Below are 26,113 nucleotides of genomic sequence, written 5' to 3' on the forward strand. Positions count from 1 at the left end.
AGGGTAACACCTGAGGGACACAGGAGGGCAGTTCAGACTACCAAGAAGCCAGCAGGAGGCGCTCTATCCAACTTAATTTGTAAATCAATCCAACTATCATACGGATTAATGGTTATCTATCACCTTCTCTTCACCCCCTCCCCCAAATTTCAAAAATTGCCTTCAAAGACCAACATACAACTGTTTTATTAAAACAACCATTTACAATAGTGGGATCTAATGACAAAGATACCAATAAATAATCAGACATAAAAGTCTTTAAAAGACTATAAAGGTGTGATCATTATTTACACATAAACAGTAATTTCTCCTGTATCTGGCACTAAACAGAAAACCATTTTACATTTTATCATTTGGAATAAATGCAAGTTTTTCCTAAATAAAATGCATGTCTCCCTGCGTACACCGTGCCCTGCCATGCTCCTTTGTCTGGTACAGTACCCACCTAGCAGATGAGCAAATCTCCTCTGGTTCTGCTCTCAGTGGGCCCCCCTTTTATCCCCTTACTCAGCTTCCATCCTTTGTCTGCTGTGGACTTGGAAACCAGATAGCCACGCTGGTTAGAATTGTTTGTAAGTTAACAGCAGATAGAATGTAGGCTAAGTATTCCTTCTTAAAATGCTTGGGACCGGAAATGTTTTAGATTTCAGATTTTTTCTGATTTTGGAATATTTGCATTATACATTTGTATAATGTATGCAATGCTCCAATGAGCATTTCTTTTGAGGTCATGGCAGTGCTCAAAACTTTCAGATTTGGGAGCATTTTAAATTTTGGATTTTCAGGCTGGGTGTGGTGGCTCACACCTATAATCTTACCACTCTGGGAGGCTAAGATGGGAGGATGCCTTGAGCTTAGAAGTTTGGGACCAGCTTGAGTAAGAATGAGGTGCCATTTCCACTAAAAATAGGAAAATTAGCTGGGCATTGTGTCAGGCACCTGTAGTCCCAGCTACTCTGGAGACTGAAGCAAGAGGATTGCTTAAACCCAGGAGTTTGAGGATGCTGTGAGCAGGCTGATGCCATGGTACTCTAGTCTGGGCAACAGAGTGAGACTCTGTCTTAAAAAAATAATAATAAATTGAATAAATACATAAATGTATTTTGGATTTTCAGATTTGAGATGCTCAACCAGAGATAATGACTGACTCTGAGGTGCTAACCATAAAATCCATTGACTTTGGAAAATGGCCTTTTTTTTCTGGCTTTGCACCTGTATTCTGGGTTGGGAGGAATGCCACAAAAATGATGTATCATGGCAGTAGTTAAAAAAATCAGATATACCAACTGTCCACTGATTGATTCTTCAATTTATCATGAATTTGTTGTTCTTTTTTGAAGTAGGCACATCAAGAGTTTCTGGACTGATTTGAAATGTATCTGATAGTCTACAGGCTAAGTAAACAGAATGACAGACATCTGTCGCCAGTGGAAGTCTTTTGAGAGCTCACGTGTTTTAAAACCCCTGAGTTCTTCCAAATCCTATCATTTGGAGCTACTGTGGGCAGAAGGCCATCCAGTGACCTCAGATGACAAGAGCTAGCCCACCTTACCTATACCCTGCTGTTTCTCTTATTTTATGTGTTCTTGAAAGCCCATGTCTTTACCAATTTACAAATGTTAGTATAGATGTCTAAGGACATAGCATTCCTGCTTCAGACCCTGAAACATACACTATTACCCACATGTGATGACATTTGGCAAGTCAAGCTACGAAGGCAGTGTCATATAGATGGCCAAGGGTACCGTCTTTGGAGTCAGATTGGTTAGGCCATGTCAGGCAGCATCCCTGCTTAAGAAAAAATTGTGGTCACAGGGAAGGAAAACTGTCCTTTACAAATCCAAGGCAATTCCTTCTGCCTCCCTTCCCTTCCCGCATGCTGGCCATTGAAGAAGAAATCTGCCCAGCTGAGAAGGTGATGGCTGATGATGTCCCCCTGAAGAACAGTGAACTGGCAAGTGGAGGTTGGTCTCAGCCAAAGGCTGCCCTTGGGCCACATGCAGAGTCCTCAGTGAGAGCAGATGAGGCTTCTCAGGAGTACAGTATCAGCATTAGCCACTGGACGTGACAGGGAAGCAAAGGATGGTCAGTTCAGATCTACCTCTGACTCAGCCGCCTCCCCCTCCCCCGGGGAGCCACCGAGACAGGACATTAATGGATGGTTTAGCCAGAGGGACCACACCATCCATTAGTAAGTATAAATCAACCCCAAATATAATCAACCTTGACTTCTCAGGTGCCTATGAATGATGATAGCCAAGGTAGAGGCTGATTCTGTATTCAATTCTCAATGAATTTTTTCCCCACGAATTCAATTTGGCACGCTAGTGCCAGCCAGTGCAGGTGTGCAGACTGGTAGCAGAAACCCATTAGAGCATATTCTACATGTTTACATTTATGGGCCCCTCCGTCTGACAGCTTTATGTGGGTGTGATGAACGATCTCTCTAACTCACACAGAGGGGACCTCTGGGGAAACCACTCCACAGGCCAATCCATCAAAATGATGCTGCTGATGATGAAGCTGATAACGCTGGAGTCACCCGTGGTGTCAGAGAAAGCCCCAGAGTGGAATCCAACAAGTGGCTTCCATTCCCTGCAGACCTTGGGTGGTTCTGCTGTTCTTGTGCTCACTGAGCTGAGGTAGTCAGAACTGGAGGTGATCCCAGAGACCACCTAGGCCCCCTCATGGCATGTAGTGAAGCTAAGGCCCAGAGATGCAGTGTGGTTTGCCTAGCTCCTACAGCTAGTAACAAGAAGTGCTGTGGCTTCAATTCAGACCCGTCCTGTTTTCCTCTCATGAAAGCACTTTACTTTGCTGGAGCCACATTGCAGGCTGTCCTGTGTCAGGTGCCACACTCATGTCTCCCTCTTCCCCCAGCTCTGAGCCTGCCACTGTGAAAGGGGTGCCTGGGTTCAGGAGGTGATGCCTCAGCAGCCCGGTGGGGGTTTAAGCAGCAGGGGATGGGCTCAGAGGCTCTCATCAGTGTCCCTCCCGCTGGGTCCCACCTTCACAGACAGACACTGGAGAGACTGAGGGGAGACACAGGCTCAGGGCCCCAACTCTAAGAGAAGCTATTCCATAGAATGGACATTAAGATCAAGAGAGATACTCATCTTTTCCAGAATCCTTTCTAAGAAACCCAAGCAGGGGAAGTGTTGTAGGAAAAAGAAGAGCAGATGCTTCAGTGCCAGACTCCAATATCCTCGCAGTGAACACTACCTAGCACCACACCTGGCACCTAGCAGGTGCTCAGTAAATCAGTGCAATTGAAATGACTGGGAAAGACAATTGGTACCATACATGATTTGACTTCTCCTAGCTGTATCACCTGATTCATTTAACAAACATTTGTTAACTACCTGCTGTATACATATCACTGTATGAGATGTGGAAAGAGGACACAAAAACAAAACTAGGTATAGTCCCTCTACATGTGTACACCACGTACACCAGCCCTTCAGCAAGGCTTGTTTCTAGCCGGCAATTTTGCCTGATCTGACCCTGACCTTGGGACTGACCTGGAGTCAGCCTCCCCTCATTCCCTATATGCCTGGACTGTGCACAGCTGCTCCATCCAATCTGGGCCTTTCCTACTTCCCCCTTCATTCGGCCTAGATGACTCCTTCTTGTCTTTGAGGTTTCAACTTCACTGCCACCTCCTCCAGAAAGGCCTTGGTGGAACCCCTATCTAGATTGGCTCTCCTGTTACTGGCTATGCTAGAGTTCCTTGCTGGACCCAAGTCCTTACCCCTTTCTGTGTCCATGCCCGGCCATGCCTGCCAAGTGATGAGAAAGAGGAGGAGGCCCTTTCCCCATCTGTTGGAAATGGGCTTGGTCATGTGACTTGCTCTGACAACAGAATGAGTTGCAGGTGTGTCGGGTCGGAGCCTGGGTCTCAGAGGCCTGGCATATTTAAACTCATTGTCTTGTGCTTCTGCCATTGTCCTGAGGGCAAGCTTTGTTGGAATTTCTTCAGTTAAGGTATCTAACAAAGCCCCCAGTAAACCCATAGATACATAAGCAAGCCAGCCAAGACCTGAAGATTCCCAGCCATGCAACTCAGGAACTAAGTGCTTGCTTGCTGTTGGCTGCCAAAGTTTTATGGATCTGCCACATGGCATTAATGTGCCTGTGCAAACTGGGTACACTCACTCAGTCTCCTGTTGCCTTTATATGAGTCTGGTGCAAAGCGGGCACTATAAATGTCTGATGGATGAATGAAGGAGTGAGTGCAATGAATGTAGTGCTGAATCTCAAACTCAGCAGGGTGAAGGGTCCCCAGAGCCCTTCTCCATCAGAAGAGCCAGTTCCTGCAATGGCCACCTCTACCTCAGAAGATGTCACCTGCCTCCTTACCTCCGGCTTCTGCAGGTATATTCCTTTGCCATCTTGGGTTAAGTTTTGGAAAACCTCTGTGAAAATGCAGCAGAAAACAAAAGAGTTAATTTGTGTGTGTGCTGGAAACACTACGAGCCACTTCCTCCCATTCCTGGCCTCACCTTAACCACATCCATGCTGAAAATGTGAGGGAACCCAATTCCTGCCCACATACAACCACATGCAGCCACACTTTTCCTAACTGAGCTACTTCAAATCTTTCCTCTGGAAAGAGGCAGGGTATGAATTAGTGTGGGTAGACATGGCCAAGTTTCACAGGCACATGGCCAAGTTCCAGTAGCTCCCCTGGCCTGTCATTCCTGGGCTAGCAGCTGTCCTCCCCTGTGCTTGAACTAGGGACAAGAGAGCAATCACAGTCCTGCAGAGGAAGCCCTGGCCATCCCTCTTTCCCGCCAGCTCACCCTCCATGTTCTCCGCACGCAGCATCAAGTGAACAAAGCTGACAAAGTCCATATGCAGACTCGGGCCACCATAGCGGATCAACATCAGCTGGCAGACGTCATCGCTGAGCACGATCCCTGCATTGAGCACAGGCTCCCACAGTGGGTGCTGGGGTCCTGCCCTCAGCTCCCCTCCCACCCAAGGCCCCTTAAGTGGTCCCTCCACTTCACAAACCTGAATCCTGACAGCATAGAGATCTTTTATGGGGTTCATTTTGAACTCCTTAATTATTTAATCAATTTCTTTTCTTTTCTCTCCATTCCCTACCCTGGCCCTGTTAAGCAGCCTGCATGAGGCCCTTCTCATCAGGTGGATTACTGGCCTTCAAGGCGGGAGGTGGTCAGCTCAGCAGTCAAGAGCATCTGCTTTGGAGCCTGGAGGTCCTGGATTGAAACCCCAGGTAAGTTATTTAACTTCTCTGAGCTTCAGTTTCTTTCTCTGTCAAGGGGGGATTATAATAAGGTGTTGTTGAAGATTGAACGAGAACTGGATGTGCCACCCCTCAATAAATTAGCTTTGATCACAGCCACAGTAATAACAAGGGTTTGGGTTATGTGCAGATCCATGTCTTTGAGAGTCACGCTGCCTGTCAGTCACTCAGAACACCCTGCACAGCCCACTCCCTGCGAGTGTGCACCTGCCCACAGGCCGGCCAAACCCACCCCTCCTGGGCCTACCTGCCTCCTTCATGGCGGCCCGCAGTTGCGCCCAGTTCAGGTAGCCTGACCCATTTTTATCTTGTTTGTGGAAAACCTCCTGCAAAGAACCAAAACCAAAGGCTAAGGAAACCAGGCACTTCCCAGCTCCCCCTGAGAGCCTCTACGTGCCCCGTGTCCCTGCACAATGCCAGGGACATCTGAGGCTCCACCAGCAGGGCTTGCCACCGGGATAAGAATGCGGCAGAGAGTCCACCCCCGGCTCCCACCACCTCACATTTCTCAAGGAACAAGGCTTCTGAGGAAGGGAAAGGTCTCTTTCTTGGGGGGTATCGACAGTCTGGGTGTAGGGAAATGTGCTTAGGCACGTTAACCACACTTTGAAGTGGCTCCAACTTCATGACTCAGGAGACAAGTGGGAGAACTGTGAGCTGTGAGGAATGATTAGAAGAGTAGGACAGAGCCAATTTATGCAGGACTTTAAATGCCAAGCGTGCTAGGGGGGTTGGACTTTCTCTGAAACCAAGGGGGAGTCTTAAAAAGCTTTCTGTAAGGAAGCAAGATGATGAGACGTGTGTTTTGGAAATACGGAACACTACGGCAGCAGGCTGTCTGGGTTTGGGAGAGGGAGGGAAGGAAAGCCTCACTGACAGGACAGCAGAGACTTGGTGGGGAGGACATAAAGGGCTGTGGGGCAGAACTGTCTGCTATAGCTTTACAGAATTGCCATTTCTGTGCCACCCTCTAAAGAGGCGTGGTTAAGACTTGCTCTTACCTGGTAGAGCATTAGTTGCTTCCACAGGTCCCTGAATTCCTGGAGGCTCACAGTGCCCGATGCATTAAGCTGATAACAGGTTAAGGCACAAGCTGCCAGGGAGAGTTCCACCCACACCCTGCAGGCAGCCATTGGCCCCACACAGCTGTGTGCACTTTGTAGGTGACCCCATGCAATGTCTGATGTCCCAAGTTGGCCTCGAGTCACTGGCCAGTCCAGCCCAGGGAAAGGACAGGAAGCAGCAGCTCTGGGAGAAGTAATGTCGATGGAGGTGATGACCACAATTATCATTTAGTGAAGCAGGACATTTTGACATAGCCATTTTGATGTAATTTAAATAAAAACTATAACCTTTTCTCATTATTGTTTAAAAACCAGCTTATGGAAGAATTCAGGCATAGCGTGGCTAAGGATGCCTCTCGTATATTCAAAGTTTAATGGTTAGCTTTGTGTACCCCTGGCATCAGAGAGACAATCAAAAAGCTACCTTGCACCACCTGGGAGCCCTCACCATGGGTCTCGCCCTGTTACATGCTTACCATCTGTGTTATTTCACTTATGCCTAGCAGGTGAGGTGCATCCACTCCCCCATGTTCCAGAGGACAAAATGATTCCTCAGGGAGTTCAAGATCTTGTCCAAGTTCACAGCTGGTGGCAGGGTTCGGACCTGCTCTGATGCTAGACACCTAACCACCATCCCACACTGTCTCTGAGATTCTACACACTGTTTTTGTTGTGACCATCCCTCGAAGACTATCACCCCTATATGCTTCTCTGCAGTATGGATGACCAAACTTTAATTAAAATTGTCCACTTAGAGAGACAGAGCATTTGCTAGAAAAATTGCAGGGCTCATTATCAGAAAAGCTGAGTTCATGGAATGTTATTTAACTTTTCTGAGCCCTAGTTTTCTGATCTGCAAAAGGGATAGCCACCACCCAGTCACCAAGTGGAAAACACAGGGCACCAAGGCCTTTGTAAACATGGGGACGTGGAAACTCACCATCACCTTGCAGCTGGTGCATCCTCACTCTCAGGAAATGAGGTTATTATTGTGGGTAACTAATAGTGATCACCTGTTAGATGATAGCTTGGTCCTCCGCACTTTGCCTGTGTTATCCCATCTCTGTCCCCACATCAATCCCACAGAACAGCTTTTGACACTGTCCATACTTCAGAGGAGCACCTGGAGGCACCATGAGGCTCAGGGACTTGTCCAAGATCCCACAGCTAGTGAGGGCTGGGTTTGGGAGTCAAACCCAGACTGCCTGGCTCCAGTGTAAAGATCTCAACTGGCCCAGCACATCCATCCCCCACCTGAAAAGATACGTCCAGGAGGGCCAGGATCCCCTGGCAGGCTTCAAGGCTGAAGAGGGGCTGTGTGCTCCCCAGACCTGTAAGGGAACAGAAGGACTCTGTGGGGAGCTGGGTCAGGGATGCTCACCCCTTTTCTGAGCAGAAAGAGGCAGTGTTGTGTGGGCCGACTGAAGTTCTAACGACCACCACCATATACATGGGCTGGAGAGAGGGGGAATACAGCCGACAGAGAGGGGTTGAGGGTGGTTCCTACACCCATGCAATACAGTGACACCTTGTAGAGAACAGCCACCTTTGCTTTGCTCACATGTGACCCCTATGAACATGTCCCACAAATGTAGGGAGGGCCTGGATCCCAGAGTTACAGACCCCCAAGTCTGAGCGCTCTGAGAGGCCAGCTTGTTCAAGCTCCTGCCGAAACTGGGGGATTCCTTCCTTAGGTGTCATGAAGGATGATTTCAGTTGTGGGTGCTCCCTTTCTCACATGCAAAAAGCAGGAGAACCTCCTTACGTGAAGTGCAAAGGAGCCTCCAGTAATAGCCACTTGCTAAACCTGTTCTGCCTCCAGCAAAGCGTGAAATGGCATTTGTCTCCTCTTTGACTTCTGCCGTCCCTGCTAAACATCTGAATGTTTTTCCAACTATTCCTCAGATGCTTTCTAACTTTCATACCCCCCTCCTGACTCCATACTTCACTAGCATTACAACATATGCTCCCATGACCTGAACATGCAGATGCTATTTGGTTAAACAGAATTTAGAGAACCTATCACTCCCAAAAAGGTTTTGGTCGAAATTTCCCCAATTATGTTCCAAGAGTAATGTTCTGCAAAAAAAGGTTCTGTGATCAAGTAAAGGTGGGATATTTTCCAACTATAGAGCCTTTTCCCCATTCATCCGGACCTTAGCATAGGATAGGTAATAAGGACCCAGGTACCCTGACACTGAACCTAACCCCCTTTACACACATTTCATGGAACACTTACTAAAACCTCTTAGTTTCTAATGTTTCCTGGGACATGATTTCAAAAACACAGATCGAAATGCTTCCATTACATGCAGCCTGAACTTGTACAAGCAGCAACTTGAGACCATTAGCTCATGTGAAGCTGAAGGTCAACTACATTAACCAAATATCTTTCACATAAGCTGCTGCAAAAATGAGGTGTCTTCAGCTAAGAGCTGTGCAACCATTTTCGAAAACATCATTATGGCAGTGGTTTATTATTTTCCTGACCCTCCATTTCATTTTTTTTTTATTTGGGTGCAGCTTGCTGAGAACATTCGGGATTTCAGTTCTGCCATCTGTTACATCAATGACGTCTCCCTGCTTTGCGCCACCTCCAGATCCAATAAGCCTATATTCCATGTCTTCTTCCAAGACATTAATAAAAGTTGGGGCAATGAATGGAACCACCAAGGGCAGAGTCTAGGAACTCTCGTTAAACATCCAAACATCTAGACTCCTCTCACCTCTAGCTAGATAGAATTATCCCTCTAGTTCTCTAGTGTATTAACTCTTGGGAGTGGTGACACGATGTGTTATGAGTACATCTAATATTATTAGTTTCCACCCCACATTTTATTATTTATCATGGGAGATTTTGCCAAATGCTTCACCAAAATCTGCGGTAGTTCTCTAATCTGTCAATTTAGAAACCCTATCCTAGGACTGAATAAAAACAGTTTGTCCACACATTCTTTGGAAAACTGTTTGGCATATTTGTGATCAGGTATTTAAAAAAACATTAATCATGTACAAGCCATCTCTTCCAGATAACTTCCCTAGAATCAGACCTAGAACTTTTTTTTTTTTGGTGGGGAAGTGAAAGGAGGCTTCTTAGGTTCTATCGTGGCTAGAGTCTTCCCTGATGGCCCTTCTACTGATAATGGAATTTGGCTTTGAGAAGCTGTGAGGAAATCCTTTCAAACCTTGAATCATACAATAGCCTGGACTGTAATTTGTCTGGGTTTGAAATCTTGGCTTCGTATAAGGGAGAAGTAATCATCTGTCTTAGGGCACAAATATTCTTTAATTGTTTTACTTTTTTTCATTCTCCTTTCTAGAAAAATCAGCCTAATTCTTCCATGTTCTCCTCACTCCCAATCTATGTATAATATAAAACAGTTTTATATGAGCTTTAAGCCTTTCTTAGAAGTTATCCCAGGCTTTGCCTGAAAGCATCCACACTGCCCACTTGCATCTTGTAGCGGGTGTGCACTCTCTTCCAGATTTTTATAGGTTGATCAATTTAAACTCGAGTTCATCAGAGAGCTCCCTGGGTAGGCTAGTCAATACTTAATATTTCTATCCCAGGTTGAGGAAATGGGGGCAGTTCTTCCACATGAAATTGATATGCCAAGAAAGAAGTGCTCAGCTTTTATTTTCAAGCTGGCAAAATGGCAGAAATCATTTTCAGTGCCTCGTATCTCTACATCCGAACTAAGAGGGAGAAAAAAGCCCTATTTTCAAAGCGGCATGAATTCCCCTACTGCTTTGTCAGACCAGATAACCCACCCTCGAGTAAAACATAGCAGCTAGCTGGGGCAGGGCTCAGTAATTCATGTGTCCCACCAAGAGAAAGAGAAGCAGAGGCAGAGTTTGGAAATGCCGGGTCCCCTTGGAGTCCAAAGCACTTACCTGACCAGGTCATGTGGTTCAGGATATTCTGCAGTTGAACTGCATTGATCTCTGGATACTAAAACGAAAGCAGAATGGCAAGAGAAAATCACCATTCCTTAGGCTCATTCGATGGCAGAGAGGTCAAGTGACTAGACAACATAACTAAACAGGGATTTCCAGTATGTTTCTTGCCCTTTTCTGAAGGGCCTTGCACATTATGAAGAGTGTGGCCTCCAGAGCCCTGCACTTCAACCACTCACCTCCTGCCAGGTGCAGATCTGGGCCAGCCCAAGGGAGGAACTCAGGGGGAGCAGGTGGTTGGCCCCAGGCCTCCCTCCTTTGCTCTCCAGGACCTGGTATCCTGACTGCCCCCTCAATGCACCCAGGCTTGTCCATGTCAAGATCTCCTTCTCACCCTCTTTACCCTTCCCATCCCAGCACTGATCCTCTGCTCTTCTGTAGCCCATTATCTCAGGGATAAAATGCTTTTCCTACAAGTAATCAATGAAGCCTCTACAAACAGACAATAATTTTAAAGGAACCTTTTGGAGACAATGGCTCTACTTATTTGTCTAAAAACTTGAGGGCTTTGCTAGAAAGAGGCAGTCTGGGGACTAGGTAGCCTCCAATCACAGTCTGTACTCAGCCTCTAGCAGATGCAACCCTCCCGCTTCATAAAACGATACTTCCACTTTGTCCTGGCTCCTCCCGCCCCTTCTACCACACCTGATCAACCAACCTTTTGAAAGAGTTTGGTGAAAAATTCATTCTGCCCTTCATTTTGTTCTTCTATCTCCTATAGGAACAGACGCATAGAAATACATCATCATTCACCTGTACAAACGGATTCTCGTGCACACACTAACATCTCAGGGCTTCCATGCCCCTGAAATCCAGGAGCTTGACCTTGCACTGTCTTTCGTTCTACAAACATCCCCTGTTGTGCCAATTCTCCCTGCTTTGGGGAAGTCATAGTGAACTGGGCAAAAGAAAGGCCGGTAGAGGGAAGCAGAAGAAGGTAGAATATGAGGGCAACTCATGCACCTGGGCTCTGGCCCCTCAGTGACAAGGGCCTGCCCAGAAGGGCAGTTCTCTACTCTTTCTTGATGCAAAAATAACAGAACCTAGGTACTCTTAGAACACAACAAGTGATGTTGCATATTTTTCATCGAAAGGGGTCTGCAAGAATCTTCCTCTGACCCCTTAACGTGATGGAAGAGACCCACCATCCTGGCTTAGAAAACAGTCCCAGCCGTGTGGATTCCACCTGACTACTCACCTTAGAGAAGACAACACTGGAATTACTGCCAATTTCACTGAGGGGGCAAAAAAAAAAAGAGTTTTCTTTTGAGAATTTTTTGACCAATATTCTCCTCCCCTGGGAGCTCATCTTCCAACTTCCTCAGCCAAGGCACATGGGGACCTGCCTCACCTGCCTCTTCTCCTTACAGGGCAAGTTCAGTGCACGGCTTGCACCTCCTCCCCACACCCTCATCTGGCTACTCTGACTCATATGTTAAAACTCAGTAGCCTGACATGGCAGGGAGGCCCAACAGCAAGTCAAGTTCCCTATGGCCAAGATATGAAAAACTAAACAAAACACACACACCCGGCCTAGAAGGGCTGGCGCGGCAAAAGAAGCCTAGGCAAAATAGTAAGTTTGGTTGCGTATGTGGGTATTGATTCAACTGCATACGGTAGTAGCTAGTTAGTAACAGCCTCGCCCAGCTGAACTACCCCTATTCCTCTCTTAGGAGTCACCTGCTCCCTGAAGCCAACTCTGCTTCCCCAGGACCTTGGAGGTCGGCTCAGAGGCTCCTCTTTGACGCTGTTAACACCCCGAGCATATCTCCCATTGGGTGCATTGTCAGAACTGTAGCTGCTCACACATCTGCAGCCTTCCCTGAGCCTGAGTTCAGGAGGGCAGGGGCCCTGTCGGTGCCATCTTTTTCTCTCTGATGTCTAGCACGTGCTGGTTTGTAGTGGAGGGAGGGGGGAAGGAAGAGGAAGATGGTCTCCACGCTGAGCCGCCCTGGTGTCCTGCTCTCCCCATCACTCTTCTGTCTCAGCAGCAGAGACCGTGGCCTCTGCCATTTCCAACTTCACCCTCCATGCCTCCCTTGCCTGAGGGGCCCCAACCTCCAGGAGAGGCTTCGTGTCCTTACTAAAAGATGTGTTTTCTGGAGAAAATCCTGAGGACAAACTCCGACTCCTGGTGGGCCTCCGACGTGCAGGGCACGATGAGATATGTCCCTGCGTCCAGCCACAGTTCCTGACTCACTTCTTTCTCCATGACGAATGTCTTAGGCTGGCTGAGGGGAGCACTTCTCTGGAAAAACGCAGGGGGCAGTCTCTTCTGGTCATCGTAGGTCTGTGGGTGGAGGACAGAAAAACATAAGTAGATGTGACCATCCAGGGCTTATGGCCCGGCCTGAGGCCTTTGGTGGGGAGCCAGGACCCAGGTGGCTTCTGATCTGCCAAATCCAGTAGAGGATGAGACAGAGGAGCAAGGAGAAAATCCCCTGAACACACTGTCGGGGGGCCTTTGCTGGAACCCTCTTGGGGCTGAATAAACAAGTCAGTTGACTTGACATCGAAGTTACAAACAACTCTGACACAAAACGATGTGAGAAATGCCCTGTGCCTGCGTTTTCCTTTTCATAGTTGAGGAGCCTGAGATTTTGGCAAATTAGGTCATCTGCCCAAGGTCACCCAGCTGGTATGAGTCACAGCCAAGAGTGGGATTCAGGGCAGCTGAGCGCCGGGGTCCATGTTCTTTACACATCCTGATGCTGCCTCCAGGTAAATATATGATACAATCTCCAGGCTGATTGTGGTGTGTTTGTGATCACAGATACAGGTGGAATGCCATACCTCTACATCCAACTAAGAGGGGAGAAAAACTGACATCACAATAGCTGCATCCAGATAACCCAGGCATTCTGCATCACCTCAGTGAAAACAGCCTCATAAAGGGGACAGAGAACTGGGTAGCAGCTCAGAAGATGAGAGCTCTGGTTCTGACATTGCTTGAGCATCTGCTTTGTTTTATCTCATATTCTCTCTCTCTCTCCTCTAACAAAACATAACTCCTGATGATGAATGCTTTCTTTTATCAAACAATGAGAATTAGGAAATCATCTAGTTTCCCTCCTTACCTTGGTTGCTAGGAATCTCAGAGCTAAATTTTATAATCAGGCATAGTAGCTGTCCTGGGTTGAGTTCTCCTGGTCTACCTAGCTCTCATTCATATATTACTCTTTTTCTTGCCTTTTGAGTTTTGTACGGGGTTTGAAGTTCTCTTTTGTTATTATAGGTGGACCAAATTCTATTCAGAAGTAGATGTGACATGAGTAACTTTTTCCTTTTAACTTAACAGGCAACTTGGGGAACTCTAAGTGCTCCCAAAAGAGGGAGGGGAGAAAAAAGCAATTGCAAATGGTTTCTTTATAAAATTCCTCTAACTTAATTTAGTTCAACCTAAGAAAATTAAATTTTTTGCTCTTGTTTTCTTTGGGAAATAACAGTGCCACCCTCAGTAGCTGGGGTACTTCAGGCCTTCCTACCTCACCCCTCCAGGCAGCCCCCTCAGCTGGCGCATAGAGTTGTTCTTGTCTTTCTGCCCCTTTTTTTCAAGCCTTTGTTCTTTCCAGGGGAGGGAGACTTCGTGGTCTCCGTTGGCCCATATGCTTTAGGTCTATTTAATCGTGGGTTCCGTAACTCAGGCAAAATTGTGATCTATCATCCTACCTGTGCTGCGACAGCCTTCAATACTAGCCCTAGGTATTTATGTAGGAATTTAATTAATTCTAAAATTTATTGGTTCTACACCAGGTTCAGAGACCTCCCTATAGATGGATAAGGATTTCTTGGTGTCTTTGCATAAAAAAGAGGAGCAGCTGTTCTTTACGGTTCACGTACATGCAGGCAGTTGGCAGTACAATCAGACATTATCACAGCTTCTTACTGGGTAAGGCTCTGCAGCGGCCTGGCCACAAGGGCCCTCACATCAGCCAGTCAAGGATGGGACTCACCTTACTCATCTGAAAGACAAAAGGAGAGAGAGATCTCATTAGGCAGGAAATCCAGAAATTTCACAGGTCCAAACTGGAATAGAAGCTGATATACAAGCCTCTCCACCCAGAGAAGGGGCATCACTCTCCCCCTCTCCCACAGGACCTGCTGCTCTGTCTGTGACATATGAATACATCATTGGAAATTCTGGAAAAGGGTGGAGGGAACTTGGCTTCTTGGGAGAGGAAAAGGAAACCAGTACTGATTGTGCCAGCTATGTGCCAGGCACCATGACAAGCACTGGCAGGGGCATTCCTTTGATTCTATCTTTGCATAAATATCACTGTCCCTTCTTTACATTTGAATGAACTGGTGGTTGAATGTGAGGAGGTGACTTGTTCTAGATCACATGTTCCTAAGGGACAGAGCCAGGATTTGCACCCAGGGCTGTGGACAGAGACGGACAGTGGGGAAGATGAGAAACAGGGGAAATGGTAACTGCTGAAGACCTCGCTGGGCCACATGGCTCCGTGCCCTGAGGCCCACCTACCCAGAAGAGGTAGAAGCCAATGGCGAGGTGGGGCTTCCTGTTGCGGTGTCTGTGCCTGGGCTTCTGCAGTAGGGACACCAGCACGTTGCAGGGCCTCAGAGACCTCCTGCCCTCCTCAGGCCTCCAGACAGAGAGCAGGAACTGAGGGTTCTTCCAAAATGTGCCTGAGGCAAAACACAGTGAACTAAGAACAGGCCCTGGATCCCCAAGCATCCGGCTCACCAGACCACTAAGAGGTGGGCAGCCCAAGGACACCTCCACTGGGACTCACACACTGAGGCCCACTGGGATGGAACCTCCTCCCCCCTCCTCCTCTTTCTCCACAGACACGCCACCCAGAGCTGTCCTGTGCCTCACCCGGACATGCCCCATAGGCAAGCACAGCCTGGGTGAGTGATGCATCAAGTCACTGAGGAGACACCCCACAGCCCCGGGGCCTCTGCACTGCATGGCCGCAAAGCCTGTGCAAGAGCACTTCAGCCTCTGGGGAGTAGGATGCCCTGATCCACTGAGCTCACACCCCCCAGGCCTTTCCAGCAAAAGCCAGTCTCCCTATCTGAATTGTGGAAGAGAGGACACAGTCACCAAACCTGTCCCTCTTGAGAACATAGATGAGTTTGTCTCCTGTATCTACTGAGCCTAGGAGTCCCCCCAAGTGTGTGTCCCTCCCCAGATTCAGGCTACAGAAGATACAATTCCTATTTCAATCTTGTCCACTCACGAGTGGTTACTTTCAAGTATCACTGGCCTTGTCCTAAAATCACAGAGCCTTTCCCAGTGCCTGTGAGCTGACTGGGAAGGGCCATCCCTCTGCAAAGATGCAGTTCCACATGCTGATGGTTTGACCAAGGGGACTCTGCCCCTGGGCACATTAGGACCAAAGTGCCCCATTTTCTGTGTGGACACAGCAGGAGGCCAGAGCATGAGGCTGAGTGCACACAACTCCTCCCCCTCCCCCCAAGCACTAGCTACACCCCCCACGCACACTGCACACACACTCACCTCCCTGCACCTTCTTCCGGCCACCAGCTGTGCGCCCCTTCTCCCATCTCCCCTCCCGCACGGTGTATGTCCACTTCCTGCCCATCTCCTGACTCAACAGTCCTGGGGTCAGTTTACAGATGACCAGGAGCGTGAAATGTGCTTTAAAGTCCTGCAGCTTCATCCTGCAGAGAGAACGACCAGCACAGGAGATGGATGAGAGGATACCTAGTGACAAGCCCAAAGGGGAGGGTGAAGCTAAGCAGTGGGCAGCCCTCCCCAGGCCAAGGCCATGCCTTATCAGACCTGAGCTGGTGCAGACCTGAGCTGGCTTTGGAGATACACGGTGGGGCTGGCTAGAGCCCCAGGGGGCTCCATCATAGGGAGGATCACAGTGATAACAGCTGAATTGAGGTATCCCTAACTAGTCATTTGGTTTATAAATGTTCATTAAGAATTGCACAAATCAACTCTCAATCATTAATTAACAAACATCTTCACTTGCTAACTCTGTGACCTAAAATATGCTGTTTAAACTGTCTGATGCTCCATTCACTTATCTCTGAAAATGTAAACAACAGAATCTGCAGGGCTCTATTTCTTTTTTAAGCAACTGAATTATACCAAAAGGAAAAAGAGGGATTTTGTTTTGTTTTTGCGAGACACAGGGTCTTGCTCTGTTGGCCAGGCTAGAGTACAGTGCAGTGGCATCATCATAGCTCAATGCAACCTCAATCCCCTGGGCTAAAGCAATCTTTCTGCCTCACAAGTAGCTGTGACTAGGTGCTGGCCACCACACTTGGCTAAGTTTTCTATTGTTTTGTAGGGACAGAGTCTCCCCATATTGCTCAGGCTGGCCTTGAACATCTGGCCTCCAGCATTCCTCTCATCTTAGCCTCCCAAAGTGCTGGGATTACAGGCATGAGCCAACATGCCCTGAGTTGTAGAGCTCTTGAGTTCAACGAAAGACCTTCAAAAGAGAGAAGGCTACAGCAGTCTGAAATGGGTGGCTGACGGGAGTATAGAAGTCTATTGGAACAAGGGTGGTAGTTAATAGTAACAGTGACACACCCAGGCAAAGCAGAACAGATGGGGTTCCTACCAGACACCCAGCAGCAGCTCAGGAAGTCTTGGTGGCCTTTCATAAAGAGGGGTGAGTCATTTCAGGGTAGGTGGGAGTGGTGTTACTCTGCTGCAGGGGGCACAAGTCAGGGACCTTATCTTTTGGCAAAAAATTTATAGTCCAAGTTCCTTCCTCATCTCCTTTTTAGGACAGGAAAGGCAAAACCCTGGGGTTGAGTATATTGAACAAGAGAGCAAAGTGGAGGCGAGAGAGGAGGACACAGCCTGCCCTGAGCCCCGCTGCTGAGCTCCACTCTCATTACTGAGACTGTGGCAGTTTGTTTACAGGGGCTGTTTGCCCTGCTGGGCTGGGAGCTCTAGAGGGGATGGTGTCTTACGGATCTCTGTACAGGAGGTGCCTGGCACAACATGAGACACCCAAAATCCTGCACGGGTGTCCAAATGTAAGCAAGGACATTTGTCCCAAGTCCCCGAGTCAAATACCAGAATTCTCCATCATCATCTTTCCTCAGAAGCAGAATCTTTTCCTTAGGGCTCAGTAGCTCCCATGTTCTTGAACTGAAAACAGAAAAGAAACGTTTTCACTGAGAATGAAACGACTATGCAGGGCACTCTAGAAATACTTCAGTAAATTCTCTGTCGTGTCATTAGTTATTATCATTTTCATGCTGCTTTATAGACAACTAAATCTTACATTCCATATTATACAAGTAATATTTAATATTCATTGATCACTTACTATGTGCCAGGCCCTGGGTTCTTGACATGCATTAAGGCTAAGAACAACTTCAAAGAAAAAATAGAAATATTTATCCCCATTTTAGAGATTAGGAAACTGAGGTCAAGAGAGATTAGGTTACTTGCTTGAAATCACAAATCTATTAAATGTCAAGGCGATGACTAGCATTTGAACCTGCTTATTTTCAAAGCCCATCATTTTGCATTTCTACCACTGGCCATGAAGGAGTAAGACTATTCCGTATCAGCCTCCTACCACAAATGTCTAAAAATGGGACAAAATGTAACACATTATTTTCAGACATTGGACAACAGGCAGGCAATCCTGAGAGGCAGGAAACAAATGAAGTGAGCCCTGACATCACATAGGCCTCCTTCCTGAAGGGAATTTTCTGGGTAGTAATTCAGGGCAGGGAACCCAAAGAGAACTTATCAGTCTTTCTCAGCAGAGAAGATAGAGTCTGGAGTTCAAGGAGACCAAGACAGCCAGAATTTGCTGGTAAAGTACCTGAAAGTAGGAAACTACTTAACAAAGGAACTCTAGAAAACTTCAAAGGGGTTCCCTTGAGTCTTTGGCTGACATCAAATCTGTGCTTTCTTAAAGTGAACCTCCAAAAAGAAGGACTGTAAGCAAAACAATTCTCAGAGCTCACACAGGGCTGCAGATCATATGAATTCCCACCTGCCAGGGTTAAAAAACTTTACTGAATGCATGGAGTCTTCGCTGGAGATCCCAGAGGATCTACAACTTAGTAGTGATACCAAATTGTCACTGAAATGGAAGTAGCCCTTAACTTGCCCTCAAAGTGTTTAAAAACATCAAGGTATCAAAATAATCCCTAAGCAATGTGACTACCCGCCAGAAAAAGCCCTACACTCTTTAAAGGAATACAATAAAAACTCAGCACTCAGAAACTAAAATTTGCAATGTCCAGCATCTAATAAGAAATTACTAGCCATGGGAAGTAAGCAGAAAATGTGATCCGTGACCAGGAATTAAAAACAGTAAATGGAAACCTGCCTAAAAATGAGAGCGATGATGACATTAGCAAACAGCTGTGATAAACATGCTCCACATTCTCAAGGACAGAAGGGACAATACGGACATAACGGGAGAAAGGGAAGACAGTCCCGAGTGGAAATTCTAGCATTGAAAAATACAACCCAGTAGAACCTCCATAGTTGCCCACCTCCCTCCATTGACCACATCCTTAAGTTGACCTAATTTTCATAGACCAGACATGCACCATATATAGCTATCAGCCCAGTAGGCCTAGTTCCTTATGCTGACCACCTCCATATGTTGACCGGTTTGTTACAGTCACTTGGGTGCTCAACTTACAGAGGTTCTACTGTATTTAAAATGGAGACTATAGTGGACGGGAGGATAGGATTAAAAGCAGATTCAACACTGTGTATTAAAAACACATCATTTTATTTAATCTTCCCCACACCTCTGGCTCAGAGAAATTGAGATGCTTCCCTAAAATTACACGGCTCGAAAGTAATAAAACTAATTTACCCGTCATGTGTGTCTAATGTGAGTGCTTGTTCTTCCAGGAGACAATCCAGCACCAAGATTACAATGCTGTATTTCTGTGGCACCTTAAAATTTGTGTATTTCTGTGGATGACATTTTTCCACATAGACCCTTCTGACAACTCTGTTTATTAATGTATAACAAATGTAATGCAGCACATACTATCAGGGGTAAAATTCAACTTGTTCTTCTAAGCTTTCATTTTTTCACTATAAAAATGATCGAGTGGTAATGTATGTGTGGGACATGTTTGCATACTCTAAAGTATCATACAGGATAAGTATTGTAAGTCTTCATAACAACAGGGGGAAGGGCTTTAGTAGAACTCGGCCTTTCTATCTGTCTGTGCTCTACAGCTGGCCCAGAGCCTCTAAATCCCACATCCCTTTACAGTTGACTTTAGGAAGGAACAACCTAAATGTCTCCAACTAAGCAGAATGCCCACATGGAGGAGCCAATGCAGATATGTCTACCTTTGACTACCAGGAATGTACTAAGCCATGCCAGGCAGAGAAACTGGACCCAGGCACCAATGACCTTGGTGGAGTTACGCTGCGTGACCTTAAGCAATTCAATTAATCTAAGCATCAGTTAGTGAACTGGGGATAAAACTATCGACTTTATAATAGTGTTGTTTGGAGGATTAAATGAGATAATAAAAATTCAAAGGGCTTAGCACAGTGCTGGCAAGCCCTCAATAAACATTAGCTTTAATTATTATAATGAAAGGAAAAGCAGTCTATATACCATGAAGCATCTTATAAATGTGAGTGATTAAGCCCTGCGGTCTGAAAGCATTCTGATCCAGCCTGAGGTCAAAGGAAGCAGACATCTGAATTTGTGTGCAAATGGCAACCTCCTTTGCACTCTTCACCTGCCCAGTTCCCACCCCTCCAAGACTTCCCAAAGTTCACCTGTCACTCCAGTCTCCTTTCCATTCCACCTTCCCCCAGGGGTTCCGTAGTTTAACAAGATATTCAGGTCTATATTTGCAGGTCACCTGCACAAAAAGAGAGGCAGTTTAGGTGGCTGGGCTGATGCAACCTGTTCTTGGGATCTGAGTGACATTCAAGCCTGCAGCTGAGCCCTTGGAATGAGAAGTCAGAGGTCCAGGAAGGGCTGGGAGGGGAAACAGCAGCTCTGAGACTTGCACTGCTGAGCTAGGAGACCTGGGGCAAACTGCCTATCTCAGTTCCCTGGTAGTTATGCCTACTGCAGCAGGCTGGATGGTGTTCCCTCCCAAAGGACACATCCACTCAGAAGCTGCAAACGCAACTCTATTTGGAAAAAGCATCTTTGCGAATCTAATTAAGTTAAGGATCGAGATGAGATAGTTGTCCCTAAATCCAATGACAAGTATTTTTAGAGGAGCAGAGCAGGGGAGCAGAGACAGAGAAAGAAGCCATGTGAAGACAGAGGCAGAGACTGGAGATCCGTAGCCTGAGTCAAGGAACGCCTGGAGCTGTCAGAGGGGGAAGACGCAGGGGGGACTCTTCACCACAGCCTTTGGAGGGAGTGTGGGCCTACTGACCCCTTGATTTCAGATTTCTGGCCTTCAGAACTATGAGAAAATTCATTTATATTGTCCCAGCTTATAGTAGCTTGTTGTGGCAATCCTAGGAAACCAGCACACCTCCTCATGGTGGCTTTGTCAGGATAAGGTGAATTAATGTTTAGTTACCGTTCTAAAGCAGTTAGGACAGCACGTAGCACATAGTAAGTGCTGGGTACATTTTGTTAAATAAATATGACAATAAAGAAAAACTTCTTGGCACATAAACAAAAAATCTAAATGGAAAAAGTTAGGTGTGAGTTGGGATCCAGAAACTTGAAACGAAGTGAAAGGATATTACAGGACTTGGGGAGAGCTGGGCTTGCCAGAGCATGTCGGAGCCTCGTTAGCTCGAAGCTGCTGCTTTCTCCCCTCTCCGCTCTGCTCATGCCGCTCCCTCCACCAGGATCCCCTTCTCACCCAAGTCGACCCCTCTCTCAGGAGCTACCTCAGTGTCACCTCCCATGTAAGGACTTCCCTGACTTCTCCCCAGTGCAGCCGGTGGATGTCCCTTCTCCCATGAACCCCTAAGTCTTCCTCAAGTTTCTGCTTTGCCTCCTCCTCATTTGTCTCCAACTGGACTCTGACTCTGTGGGTAGGGGCTCTGTCTGAACCATCTTCCTTCCAATGCTCAGTACAGCCCAAAAGTCGAGTAGCGATTGTAACTGTTGTAAAGAGCACGTGAGTGGAACGGGGAGTTGCGAGGAAGAACTAGCTGCGAAAGCTGATGGGGGCAGCCTGGGGCGAAGCCTGAGAAGGGCTGTAAGGCACAGTGGGGCTGGGTGGCCACTGGCTGAGGGCTGCCCCCTGGGACAGGGTTGGGATAGTGCGCTGGCAGTGACAAAGGCTGAACCTACCCCTTCACCCCAGGAAATAGGTGCAGAGATATAGGGAGCCCACTACTTGCTTTGACGGGCCCTGGAGGACTTAGCAGAAACGTTACCCACTCCCCAGACTGGGCACAGAAACCAGCATTCCCTGAGAGGACCTAAGGCCCTATGAGAGGTACAGGGGTTGGCTGGGGGCAGGAGGGCTGACAAGGAGGCAGAGGGCCTCAACCAACCCACCTTCCGGAGTCCTGTGAGAGTGTAGGCATGGCCGTCCACCAGCCCATTCTCTAGCACCTGCTCCTTCTGTGGAGACAAAAGACAGGTCCTGATTGGTCCTCTGATGCACAGAGCTTATCTGTGAAGTCACAGAAGGCCTGTCTGGCTGGAGCAGTGGGTTATAGAAAGAGGAGTGGGACGGAATCAGCGCACAGCACATGACAGTTTTCAAAGCTCTTCTGCATCCGTAGTCTCTTTCAACCCTCTCCATAACAGGTGTGCCACTCTGTAGGGATTATAACCTCCATTTTCCAGAAGACAAACGCAGGCTCAGGGCTGCTGAGTCAGTGTGCAAGGAAACACACATGGCCATTCCGAGCCCTGTTAGTTGTGAAATTGCACATGGAAAGTGCCTTGCGTGAACTTGGCACTTCCTAACTGCTGGCTCCCTTCTCTGCACTCCATCTTCATTCTATTGCTGCCTAGCCCACCCAGAGGAGCCAGCTCTGATGCTCTCACTTGAACACCAGGACCCTAGGTACAGGAGCTGTGTGGAGGCCCAAGCCCACACCCAAGTAAAACCAGCAGCTGGTAGGTGAAGGGATGGGGAGGGGAGGAGGACACTCCACCAGAGCCAGCCTAGCCTCACCCCTACGTGCGTCTGGCAGCAAATGAGGGTTCTGCTGTAGGTGGCTTGCTCTATGATGTCCCAGAGGTTGTCAGGGGCTTCTGCCAAGTTAATGGTCATTGTCACTCCTCCAGTGAAGTCCACAAGGGCTTCAGACACCAGTCCATTCTGCAAGTCTTCATAGGAACCACAGAGCCTGCCCAAGGAATGCAGAACCATGAGAGGAGAAGGGTACTGCAAGCACTTATAATTTTATGTTGTCTTGGCATCCATTTTTTAAAATATAACTTTAAATTTCTCATTCCAGAGGCAGGGCTCAGTTTCCCAGGGCTATATACCCCACCTGAACGGCTCCAGCTGGTGACCAGAGATAAGTGTCAGAGGCATCTGTCCTGCCTGCAAGGCTGGGCTCCCTGCTGCTCCCCGCTGCTCCCCTTTCTTTAAACAGACCACTCAGACATTTGCCTGAGAACTTACAAGATATTCAGGTCCTCCTCTCAGTTAGTGTGTCTCCTGGAGCTCATGCCTACTTGCTCTAAACGCACCAGTGAAAGCTCCCCCCGGAATGCTGTTTGGATAGCACCCTGGACCCAGTAAAGGCACTAAGCCAATAAAGGCAGTGACCCACAGTCCCTTCTCTTTCTTTCTGCCTATGCTGCCTGACTTCAAAAACTCTTAAAAATGTTCTCATTGTTATTTTGTCCCCAAAGGGATCCAAGCAAGGGGATCTCATGTGGGTGCTCCTTTGTCCCCACCTTTCAGCTGTTAAGAACAGTGGTTACTGGCTAAACTGATGGAGTTTCATTCAAAACAAAGGGAGAAGGGGCTTATGCCATGCAGCGATGGTTCAGAGGAGCTGCCTTTGCTTTGCTGGCCTGTGGGTGTGTGTTACTGCTCCTTCTCTCCGTCCCAAGGTCAAAGAAGAGAATACAGACCCAGAGCCTACCCCTCTTTAACAACTCTGTCTGTTAGGGAAAGGCAAAATTCCTGAATGCTTGTTTGGGTGGGTGACCCCCACATAAAGACCCTGAATATGTTGTCACTTTGACTTTGGCTGAGACATGCCTCAGTATCTCACTTCACAAACTTTGCCCGATTCCACTTCCCTCCTTCCACACTGATAGAGAGAGAGAAGGAGACAGTGGGAAGGCGTATTTCCACCAGCTGTCTTACTTGGCATAGGCCTTTTCCAGAAGAGCTCCCCAGAACAAGTTCTTGTAGGTGGAAGAGACAAAGACCAGCTGGCCAGCCTCATTCACGGGCAGTCGGTCATCTATCACCACCGGGACCCAGTTCCCAAAGTGCCAGAACTGGGGAGAGAGAGTGGCCCCTGGTGAGTGAGGATGGCCCCAGGAGACAATCATCCCAAGAGGCAAAGATGCAGCTCCTCCCAGAACCCCGTCCTGCAGCCCCTTGCCCAGGCCAAGGCCCCAAGAGGACACTCACCCAGAACCGGAAGATGCCAGCATAATTCTCAGTGAAACTCTGATTCAGGGGAACAACCCGGCTCAGAATGTCCTCGTGCAGAGTCAGAGCTTGCAGACCGGCCAGGAACCAGCAGTCTCCTAAGCCAGACAGCACACAGGGTCTGCGTGAACCTACTAGGGACTCCCCCCAGGCCCATAGTGCCTGGCCTCAACCACTCTCCTCTCGGGGCTTGTCGCCCAGCTTAGGAGAAGGGAACTCCACCAGGGAGAAGGGGTGAGTGGACAGGAATACTGGCTGGAATCCAGACCTGACACCAAAAGTGGAGTCATCTTCCTGGACCAGGTTTTAGCTTCCTGAATGCCCCCCTTCTCAGGAATTTGGACCCAAACCCCACCAACCTTTTTCTAAATCCTCTGTGCCTGCCTTCCGCTCTTCTGGGAAAGCCTCATCCCTCCCCTGTGTGAAATGGATATCACTAGACTTGCGCCTTTCCTCATGGCCAAAGCTTGTTTCCATTTACTCTAAAAAAAATAAGCCGAGCTGAGGATAAGCCCCTTGGACCCTATTCTTGGGAGTCTAATGACAGGTGTCTCAAGAAAGACTCATGGTGGGGACTAAAACAGAGTGAGCACATTTTCCCAGCACAAAGTTTAGACCTGCAAGTTGGTAACGCAGACTGTGGATAGCTGGGTCCAGCATGGCATCCCTATGCACCCTCATAAATGTCACATCCAAGGACACTGCACGTCAAGGTGGAGTTCAAGGTTTGCTGCTGAGTGACCATCGTGGCCCTCCCGCCCCTTCCCTAGGGAAGACTCTGGATTCCTGTTTGTGTCACACACTCTGCTGTGTGTCCAGCACTGTGTGGACTTACCTACCACACCCTGGCACAGATCCAGTCTTTTGGCCTTCGAAGAATAGAACTGAGGGTTGCTGTGCAGCTCCTGTGAGGACAGAAGGAGTTGTCATTCTGACCTAGGTTGAAGATACTCCCGGAGTGACAGTGATCATGTTTTCCCACACCCCTCAACTGGACTTAAGGGGACAAAGATGTAGAATATATGAGAAATCAGGGCTATCCCAGAAAAAAATGGGCTGGAGAGTGTGTACATTGCATTTCTGATTTTTTCTTTCAGCTCCCATAAGTCAGAGCCCTGAAGAACCAGGTCTAGATACCGAGAAGTAGCACTTGTACCAACAATGCCTTTGCCTGAGGCTTCCACTAAAAATACAAATACATTTTAAAAGGGACATTCAGAGTTTTCCTAGGACCTTTGCATTCTCTTTATTCTTCTTACCCCTCTGTCTCTTCCTCCCTGCCTTCTCTGGCTTTTCGTGCTAAGGTGGGGTTCCCTAGATAGCTTCAGGATAGGGGCTGATCAGCCCCACCCCACAACCTCTGCTCTGTATGCTTTATAACGGCTTTTATAGTAAACCAGTAAATGGGAGCAACATGTTTCCCTGAATTCTGTGAGCCCCTCTAGAAGATCAATCCACCCCAGGAGGGGTCATGGGAACCCCAATTTATGGCTGGTCATTAGAAGTGCAGGTCACGAACTGGGACTTCCAGTTGATATCTAAAGTGGAGGGTCAGGCTGGGGGTGCTGAACTTTTAACCTGTGGGGGCTGATGCTATCTCTTGGTAGATAGTGACCAAAGTGACTTGGAGGTTACTCAGCTGGTGTCCCCAGGAGAATTGCTCTGTGTGTGAGCAAAACTCCCCACACGTCTGGCGTCAGAAGTGTTTGTCATACTGAGTGGAGAGAAGGAGAACCACTTTGTTTTTTCCTTATGTATCTTGGACCTGGTATGCAGTAGCCCCAAGCCCAGGGCATTTTGTGCGTGTCCCTGCAGCCCCTCCTGGACCTCACCGGGGGTCTCTTCCACTGCAGGCCAGGTGGCAGCTTCTGCAGCAGGGGCCCGCTACCCACAGAACTCAGGGTGGCAGGAAAGCTGCGGTCCTCAAAGAGGCAGTGGTCCCTCAGGCACCCTGCCAAGAGGGCCTCGAAGTCCTGCCGGGGGAGCTGGGGAGAACAGCGGCTGGAGTCCCTCTGCCCCAGTTTCCATGTGCCACAGATGGAGGGCAGCCACAGAGACATGACAGGTGGTGGAGGGTCCTGCGAGGCTTCCCAGATGGTCTCTGCAGCTCCTGAAATGGAGGGCCCACAGTCAGTTTGCGCTTTGTCTTCCCCAGAAAGGAGGAGGAAGGAGGAGAGACTGTGGGAGGGAGAGACGGCAGCGGGCGGCTTGATTCTTTTCCCTGAGGGTGGGGGCCTGTGAGCCTCCGCTCAAGGGCTTGGGGACCTGGTGCAGATCAGAGATCCCACAGCAAAAGCCTATA

The 26,113-nt window shown here is 48.0% G+C and overlaps 1 protein-coding gene across 2 annotated transcripts; it reads right to left on the reverse strand.

Annotated features, from left to right (window-relative positions):
• Nucleotides 1-2,031: 2,031 nt before the first annotated feature.
• CAPN14 (calpain 14) lies at nucleotides 2,032-25,871 on the reverse strand. Of its 2 annotated transcripts, XM_003787507.1 has the most exons (21): nucleotides 25,644-25,871; nucleotides 24,647-24,716; nucleotides 23,791-23,909; nucleotides 23,518-23,654; nucleotides 22,366-22,540; nucleotides 21,738-21,800; nucleotides 20,033-20,118; nucleotides 17,324-17,398; nucleotides 15,779-15,942; nucleotides 14,777-14,940; nucleotides 14,247-14,255; nucleotides 12,378-12,583; nucleotides 11,492-11,528; nucleotides 10,952-11,008; nucleotides 10,231-10,288; nucleotides 7,603-7,667; nucleotides 6,274-6,342; nucleotides 5,520-5,598; nucleotides 4,803-4,919; nucleotides 4,360-4,415; nucleotides 2,032-2,058 (listed from the first exon to the last, which is right to left on the reverse strand). In XM_003787507.1, the coding sequence occupies exons 1-21, from the start codon at nucleotides 25,869-25,871 to the stop codon at nucleotides 2,032-2,034; spliced, it is 2,061 nt and encodes a 686-aa protein (XP_003787555.1). The 2 variants fall into 2 exon arrangements, with proteins under 2 accessions (XP_003787555.1, XP_023367656.1); XM_023511888.1 differs by lacking the exons at nucleotides 23,518-23,654; nucleotides 24,647-24,716; nucleotides 25,644-25,871 and having other exon boundaries at nucleotides 23,791-23,813.
• Nucleotides 25,872-26,113: the final 242 nt, after the last annotated feature.

The sequence above is a fragment of the Otolemur garnettii genome, unplaced genomic scaffold (assembly GCF_000181295.1).
Source record: "Otolemur garnettii isolate 467f Iridium unplaced genomic scaffold, OtoGar3 scaffold00022, whole genome shotgun sequence".
NCBI lineage: Eukaryota > Metazoa > Chordata > Mammalia > Primates > Galagidae > Otolemur > Otolemur garnettii.

Bases quoted from the DNA above. Each gene is read 5' to 3' on its own strand.
- CAPN14 (XM_003787507.1), bottom strand. From the start codon at position 25,871: ATGTCTCTGTGGCTGCCCTCCATCTGTGGCACATGGAAACTGGGGCAG. The intron at 24,717-25,643 runs GTGAGGTCCAGG...CTGTCCTCACAG, and splicing joins TGCAGTGGAAGAGACCCCCG to GAGCTGCACAGCAACCCTCA. The intron at 21,801-22,365 runs GTGAGGCTAGGC...TCTCCACAGAAG, and splicing joins GCTGCCAGACGCACGTAGGG to GAGCAGGTGCTAGAGAATGG.